Source organism: Phallusia mammillata, chromosome 2 (genome assembly GCF_965637545.1).
Source record: "Phallusia mammillata chromosome 2, kaPhaMamm4.hap1.1, whole genome shotgun sequence".
Classification (NCBI taxonomy): domain Eukaryota; kingdom Metazoa; phylum Chordata; class Ascidiacea; order Phlebobranchia; family Ascidiidae; genus Phallusia; species Phallusia mammillata.
In genome coordinates this window covers 25229156-25237524 of record NC_137253.1, presented here as the reverse complement: position 1 = coordinate 25237524, position 8369 = coordinate 25229156, and the positions used below count along the sequence as shown (strand labels likewise).

General features: G+C 36.2%; 2 protein-coding genes across 4 annotated transcripts; one reads left to right on the top strand and one right to left on the bottom strand.

Annotated features, from left to right (window-relative positions):
- Positions 1–6: 6 nt before the first annotated feature.
- On the top strand, positions 7–3134 carry LOC145213566 (tRNA methyltransferase 10 homolog A-like). 3 transcript variants are annotated; one of them, XM_080081896.1, is made up of 7 exons: positions 7–114; positions 812–920; positions 979–1090; positions 1314–1542; positions 2023–2232; positions 2530–2635; positions 2714–3134. In XM_080081896.1, the coding sequence occupies exons 2-7, from the start codon at positions 833–835 to the stop codon at positions 2839–2841; spliced, it is 873 nt and encodes a 290-aa protein (XP_079938022.1). In that variant the 5' UTR covers positions 7–114; positions 812–832; the 3' UTR covers positions 2842–3134. The 3 variants fall into 3 exon arrangements, with proteins under 3 accessions (XP_079938022.1, XP_079938023.1, XP_079938024.1); XM_080081897.1 differs by lacking the exon at positions 7–114 and adding an exon at positions 132–284; XM_080081898.1 differs by lacking the exon at positions 7–114 and having other exon boundaries at positions 854–920; positions 979–1094.
- An 820-nt stretch (positions 3135–3954) lies between these two features.
- On the bottom strand, positions 3955–5976 carry LOC145213565 (testis-specific serine/threonine-protein kinase 1-like). The gene has a single exon (XM_080081895.1). It carries the CDS (start codon positions 5811–5813, stop codon positions 4881–4883), a length of 933 nt encoding a protein of 310 aa, XP_079938021.1. The 5' UTR covers positions 5814–5976; the 3' UTR covers positions 3955–4880.
- Positions 5977–8369: the final 2393 nt, after the last annotated feature.

Sequence of the window (8369 nt, the reverse complement as noted above, 5' to 3'; positions counted from 1 at the left end):
GCCGGGTTTACTCTCGGTCAATCAGTACTCCGCAGTCCCCATTCACGTTCGTTGGATGAGAATGGGCAGAGCGTGGCTTCATGTTGACTCATCACGTTTGGTTTCAGGATAACGGTAAGAACTTACCCACCTTTTTCCAAAAAAAGTTTTGGTGGTATTGATTTGGTCTTTGTTTCGGCTGGTTTACTGGAAGCCGTGAAGTTTTAAAACATTTTATCGAATGCGCACGTACGCTTTTCGGATTTCTAATTTTTTTTCGTCGTTCTGTTCTGAAACGCTTCAAGGTCAGTCATGTGAACGGATGTGGTCCTGTTTTGTTTATCATTTTTACGATGGTGCCATATGTTAAGGACACGTGTGTTTGCTAAAATAATGGGTGATACGTGAGACGAGCAGCGTTTCATGTTTTGTAAGGTTAACAAACTCTCAGCTCAACTCAAGGTTAAAGCTAAATTGTTTTGTTGCTACATGTTCCCAAACATTTGTCAAGCATACACTACACCCAATTTATTTGCAAACTGCACGTTACAACATGTTGTTAAACATTGGAACAAAACTGACTAGACCTAAATATCTTCTATTTTGGTACAACAAGTTGCACCTTACACCATGGCTACATCAACAACTAACTTGTTTTATGCCTTCTTTGTTGAAATGTCTGTATAATGTATTCTTCATACACAAGTTATCTGCCAGTTATGTTTTTGATTAAATTGTATGATTTCTTTTGAAAAATAATTTTGGGGATCACTGCTTTCTATTAATCTTATAATTCAGCAGCAAAGTTTCAAGCAATTCTATATGTTGGTAGAAACTTTTCACTGCTAACAAAATGATGCATGCTGTGTCTGAAAACGACACAAACAGCACTGATGGTAAATCATCTGATGATGGTATATTGATGGACCATAATTATCGAAGTTAGTAAGTGGTGTATTTGTAATTTATTTCATATGATTAAAATCCTATTTATTTTAGAAATGACCATGACAGAATTAAAGGATATGCTTGGTAATGAGAAGGTTTCAAAAAATCAAAAGAAGAAAATTAACAAACAAATCAAGTGGCTCGAAACTGCAGATGCCAGAAAGTATGTAAGTTTATGATTGAACTTGTTCTTACAATTCCAAATATACTGGTTGTATTGCTGTTGAAAATAACAACCTAGGCAAAATTATAGCGTTCAGCCTAGCCCATAATACATGTGGTCTAGCCAGTTTTGTTGCTGTAAAACTTGCCCAAGTTAATGTTTTTAATGATGTATATACAGTACCTAACATGTGTATATACAGTACCTAACAACTACTTCAAAGGGCTTTACGAAAAAAGAGAAAAGTTAAACACAAAGAGAAAAATATTGCTGAAGGACGAAAAAGACCAAAATTTGAAACCATCACCACTGTCGAAGACTTTCATCTACTTTGTCACATTGCGGTTGATCTAAGTTTTGATAAATTAATGACAAACAGGGACATACAAAAGTTGGGAAAACAAATTGCCTGGTGTTATAAGGAAAACAGAAGGTCTACTCACCCTGTTCAGGTAAAAAAATCCACTATTTAAAATAATTTGCTACAGTGCTCATCACCTTCTTTTTCTTGTGCATTGTAACGACTGCTTTTTTAAGCATCCCTTAATTAATGTAAAAATTACCGACATTTTGGAAGCAGTATAGAGATATGAACAAAAACCTAAAACAATATGAAATTTTTCAATTGGACATAGATATTAAAATGGTAGTACATATGATATCATACCGGCAATGCTACTTTCACACCTTTAGTCTTAGTTTTTTTTAGGAAAACAATAGCACTCCTGCCCTCCTGGGTGTTGTGGTGCACCCTGGTTGAGAAGTGCTATTCCACTATGTATAATTATCTACCAGGATTTTAGATGTTTTGTTATAAATGTGTGAATACCAAACCGTTCGTCCTAATTATTAGCTTTGGTAACCCTGTGATTTAGTTGCCTGAAAAATGACATTTTGGTAAAACTATACGACAGAATTAAGTGCTTTTGCAGTATCACATATGCGGGCTTGAGGAGCGCCTTGGTTCTTCACTTGATCCTTCGTACAAAAATTGGGATGTTCACTTTGATAAAGCTCCCCTGGAATCCTTTCCTAAAGACAAAATTACTTACCTTACAGCGGAATCAGAAAATGTTCTGGAGGAATTTAAACCAGGAATTGTGTATGTAATTGGTGGACTGGTGGATCACAACCACCAAAAAGTAAATTTGTGTGTTAAAGACTGCATCCCTGTCAACATAGCCTTAGGGTTTGTAAATCACATAAATAAATGTGTATTTTGATATATACAAGGTATGTAAATCACATAAATAGATGTGTATATTGATACTTGTAAATGACAATTGACATACAAAGGTGTAAAATGTTTTCAACAAGATATCTGGCACCACCACGCGGGTATGTTGCAATTTTATTTGACAATTGGGGGCACTAGACGGCCGTTTCATAAACCGGAGTTGCCATTTGTAACTTTTAACATGGATGTATCTTTGTTAAAGGGTTTGTGTCAAAGGCTTGCCGACGAAAACGGAATCGTCACTGCACGTTTACCCCTGGAGGAAAATATCGACATCAAAACACGGAGGGTTCTTACTGTCAATCATGGTAATTAGATTATTATCAGGATAAATTTTCGGACTTATTTACCAAATCTTATGTACCTAAAACAACCCATGTATTCAGTGTTTGAAATTCTTCTTGCCTATCGTGAAACAAAAAGTTGGAAGGAAGCGATTTTAAAAATTATGCCCCAGAAGAAATTGACGCCAACTTCGCGGAAATCAAACAATGTAAATGACAGTAACACGTAGAGAAACCGGTTGTACCATCATGCTGAGACGTAGAAGCAAAATAAGTTTCTAGAATATGAACCTATGCCTGATTTGTTTGCGGGCATTACCGGGCGAAGTGACAATGCCGGCCTTCGTTTATTGCTGGTACTAGAAAGATTTGGCTCGTACAAATTTGCAAGTCTTTGTTACTAAAAATGTAAAAATTCGAAACAATTTAACGCTATCTCTCAAACAAACTTTGACAAAATGTACTGATAACTACAAAAGGAAAATCGCAGAAGTGTACAATATACAATTTATCTCCAATGGTTTTTGGGATATGCATTCGTTTATTTAAGGCTTCAGTCAGTATTGGTCAGGTGTTTTCTCTAATCTTGACGTTTAGTTTTATGTGGTGGTGAGGATGATACATAGGCCATGCAAGTTTGCCAATACAAGCTTCAAAGTAAAAGATATACTTGTGTCACTGTATCGACCAGCGGTTCTCAAACAGTGGGCCATGGAAGCATTTTAGGTGGGCCACAGACCAATAAGAAAAAGTTTTTTTTAAGAATTTACTTTCATTTGTGCCACTATAGGCCTACTCAATTTTACAAGAATAATGGCTTGGGGACGAATTAAAAAGGGAAGTAAATTTATTTCAATTATTCTATTTACGACATAAGTTACTTTGAGTTTCTGCAACACTTTATGTTTATGATGTAATAAACTGCTTTGTGATTACAATAAAGCCAGATAATAGCAGCATATCAACTTTCCAATTACTCGGTCATAATTAAAAGTGCTTGATTAAAAGAAGGGAAAGCAGAGCCACTGGTTTTGGGGAAAGTACTCTTTTTATTTTGAACTTCTGCATGTGCGTGATGTTCAGCAGCAAGCATCCCGCTAATGCACGGTGGAAGAAATAATTAAATCGGTTTAAAATATTTTTTCAAGTTGTTTTTTTTAACCTATTTTATAGTTGTTTTTTTTCTTGTATAAAAGTTTACTGGGCCACAGCATTTTTGTGCAACAAAAATGGGCCACGAAAGAAAAAAGGTCGAGAACCACTGGTATAGACGCTAGGTATGAAAACGGGAAAGTCTACAGTCTACACACATAAGTTGACTGGAAGTTGGAATTAGATGAAAAATACAAAAACATGCTGCAGGTCAGGTAAATCGATTATACAGTGAGAGGTGAAATTGGTCCGTATTCTTTTTGTGTACTAGCAAAACAAGCAATTTATCAGACTCTGGCCTTCACGGCAAATCAAAAAGAAAACGTGCTCACAACGTACAAATTAGTATCTTGGCCAAGTGATTATATTATTTCTATCCTATAGGGACAGGGAATTAAAAGTGCGTATATGATGTTGATTTAGTGGCTGACTTGTTGCTGCATTGTTTCACTCCAGGTTGTGTGCTTCATAATTCACATTACTGTCGCAACAATATTTGCAATAAGCAGGCTCACATAGGTACAGTGCAGCCGGTTGAAGAGCACTCTTCTGCTGCAACGAGACAGCGATTCTGTGATCACGTCCATAAAACCACCTAAAAATTGAAATTAATTTCTCCAAAAACACTTTATAACTGTTCATGAGCCAGGTCAAGTACTTTAAATTCACAAAACATTTTAAAGACATTCATTCCTATTTCCCTTTCGTTTCTGCCTTTTTCGAACTCAAGATCACGACAAATGTTTTGGTACAGCCAGTGGTGGGATTAAAAATTTTTGTCAACCGGTTCTATCACAAAAGTCATATTTTTCAGCCGGTTTTGTTACAAAAAGTCATATTTCCATTGACAGTAACCAGTAATGCTAACCGGTTCGCTGATCTCATGAAATTTCGCGGTTCTATAGAACCGGTGCGAACCGGCTGGATCCCACCACTGGGTACAGCAAAAACAACCAGTTTATGGTGTTTTTAGAAACTTGCGCAGACGTGTTTTGTTGACAATTTCTTTCAACACCCAGTTTCATGTAGAGTTTCGGCGTTAAGTTTTTTTTTATTGTTAGTTTACGCTAGCTTTCGAAAAACAGCGTTACGTCAGTCTGCTGTAGTCGCTTCAGATTCATGTTGTGGTGATAGTAGAGGAGCTCGACCTGTCACTTCCAATTCCTGAATCAGTTGCACTTATGGAAGTTTTTAGTAATGACTTTGGCGAAGAAACCATCCACCCATCGTTCAAAATGTTTGTCAACGTATAACGCTTACTGAGGTCGTAGCAGAGAATTTTTCCAATCAGTTTCCGATACATTGGGCCTAAATCCTTTCCCTTTGGGAACTGTGGTGTAGTTTGCTGATCGCGAAGAAGCTGCCTAATGCTTGAATCTCGAAATGGCATGACGCTACATGCCATGATGAAGAGAATAACACCCAAACTCCATACGTCCGCCACCGGCCCCTGGTAAGGTGTTCCGCGAAGAATTTCTGGGGCAGCGTAAGCCGCGCTCCCACAAAACGTTCTACTCCTGTCCTGTGCGTCCAGTTTCCGCGCGAACCCGAAATCTGCAATTTTCGCATGATAGTCTGCGGTCAAGAGAATGTTTTCGCACTTAAGATCCCTGTGAATAACCTCCATATCGTGAAGGTATTTAACGCCAGCGCACATTTCGGTAAAAAGTTTGTGCGTATCGAACTCACAAAGAGGTCCTTTTAATTTGATGTACTCCAGTAGGTCTCCGTGGGCAGCTCGCTCAATGGACATAAAAATTTTATGTTCATCAGAGAAAACTTCATACATTTTGATGACATTTTCATGATCCATAATTCCCATAATATCACGTTCGCGCGGCCAAAACTTCTGTAAAAAGTCCTGCGGAGCGGTTGTTTTGTTGATAATTTTTAGGGCCACTGGAACTGAATTGGAAGCTCCTGGTTTTTTCCATATTGCGGCTTTTACTTTCGAGTAGCTTCCTTCTCCTAGAATTGCCTGAATATGATATCCTTTTTCTTGTAATATTCCATTGTTGTTGTTCACGACGGAATTGTTTAATCTTCCCATTTGGAACGCATACTTGCATATCTTTTTTTAAACATTCCTCACATTGAATTTAAAGGGCCCTTGGGGGCTTTAAGACCGCACAAAAGGTCTTTGTTGGGTAGTAGTTACGAAACAATACTGCCATGGTCTGGATGTAATGTTTTGTACTTGAAGTGTCGACGCAGCGCAATACGTCATTGTTGACAAAACGTGAACGTCGTGAACACAAAATAGTTGAGTTGGCCTGTGTTTGAGATGATTTAGTTTGGCGGCAGATAGACAAACAATTAACATCGATTTAAAAGATCTCCAGGTTTGACGTGATACTGCCTTTGTCTATTATGTGTTTTTGTTGCATGCAGTAATGGAGAAATAAAAAGTAAAATGCAGTTGTTCCAATAAAATTGTTGTCCTAATGCCGTTTTAGTATTTTGGATAAATATACGCCTGGGAAAACCGTATTACAATTATTAGGGTCTCAATTCAAGTTAAATCTTGATGTGCATAAATCATGTTTCAAATTTGGGATAAAGTTAAGGCTTGAAGGAACATGACAATGACATTAATCGTGCCGAAGTTACTAACGAGGTCGTCCACACTCACATCTCTGTCTTAGTGCAAGAATAGATTTTTTGTTGTTGTTGTGAAAAACCCTGATTACAATTTAGTTGTTTTAGGCATTGTCTCATTTTGACAAAACCTGTTTAAGGTGTACATGGTCGATAATGTTTAACCTATAACGGTTATTTTGCAGTTTGTCATAGACTTATGGATATTTTAGATTAAGATTATTAAAGAAAAATGACTAGTTTTTGTCAGATTTAAATTCTGTTTGTCGTAATTACAAATTTTCACTGCTTGTAGTGCGGAGCTAACGCTACTGAAACGGAGGGCCAGTGCTCTGTCACTTATCCCATTTCTATAATGTCCACCAGCTGTTAATAAGATAAACTAAAAACCATATCTCCAGATGGTAAAATTGATTAAATGGTAAATATATTGCTTTTTGGAAAAACAATTAATATGTTTTTAGTACATAGCTGTCCCATAGTTATTCAGTAGATAACTCAAACCTGACTTTAAGCCACAAACTTGCATTGTGACTCATTCATCAAGTGGTTTTTACAATGTTTGTTTTCAGCCTTAGGACATGAACACATAATGTATATATTTAAGATATGACGTTTAAAAACATTTATTATAGTTGAAGGTTTTTAAACATGAATATCAATCTATCAATAAGACATTTTAAGGTATTTCATTATTTTGTATGCACAAGGTGAAGAACATTTCTTCGTTTTGGTGTTGGCCTTATAAACACCAACTAACAATGTTAATATCAAATTTTTGTGTGTTGTTTTTGATGGGCTAGTTTAATTGGCGTGAAAGATAGTTAAATGTCTATAAATATTTTTTTCTGGAATGATGGCAATATTTTCAGGATTTCCCTATTTTCTTTCACTGCAAGCATGGCAATAAGTTAAAGTGTACAATTGTGCTTAAAACTGTATTACCTGATAAGTGGAATTTTTGCTTGCCTTTTTGTATTTGTAAAACCAGAACTTAATTCCTTTGAAAAGAATCCATATAAATCCATACATATAGAAATCCAGATAAAATTTAAATTTTGAACTTGTAATTTCACAGGTCCACCAAACAAGTATTATCTTGTGTATTTACAGGAAATTTGCTGGCAAAAGTAACAGTTAATGTGTATTCAATGTCCAATTAAACATACCATCACAGCTTTTAACTGTTACAAGCTGACCTAATTGTGCGGAAGATAACATAAACGTGGATACTTTTTCATGTTTTTCGTTGGTTTACATATAACCCCTTTAAGATTTTGGGTATAGGACATGCTGTAGAATTACATTTTAAGCACATTTAAGCAGTCATATATTACATTAGCCTGCATTAATTTATATGTTTAGGGTATAAGTTATGCTTATACAATGCAAGTATGACTCTATGTGCACATATGCCAGTGTTTAAATTTGTACAAAACAACCTTAACAGAATGGAATTTCAACTAAGATGTTCTTGCATATCAAAAACCAACACTCAGATAAACTTCTGTAGTGGTGTTTAAAGAGTTACCACAGCAATTGTAAAACAAGGTTTAACGGTTTGTTGCAGACAACTGTGCCTTCTTTCAATGCTCTCATTTATTCACAGTCGACTTCAGCCATTGTTTACATTAAGGGGTTAAGTCACCATATAATTCAGCTTCCTTTGTGTGCAATGACACAATGCGGTGATATAGGCTTATGTCGATCTCTTTGCGGTGTAGTTAAATTGCATAGGATTGTTTCAATTTGGCTTTTTGCATAGCTGATGCAAGTTGCGTGTTGAAGGCACATATTTTAAAATGTATATTTGTGTGTTTACATTTAATACTCATACCCCTGCTATTTTACATTTTGCACAGTTTAAAATTAATGCCAAAGTTTCAATTCTGTGTTGTGTTGTTTGCATGGATTGGTTAGATACCTTGTGACATTTACTCAGAATTTGCCTGGAGGCTATTCAAGGCATTAAAAGGTGTGTTGCAGTAGACATAAGAGGTTCAATGTA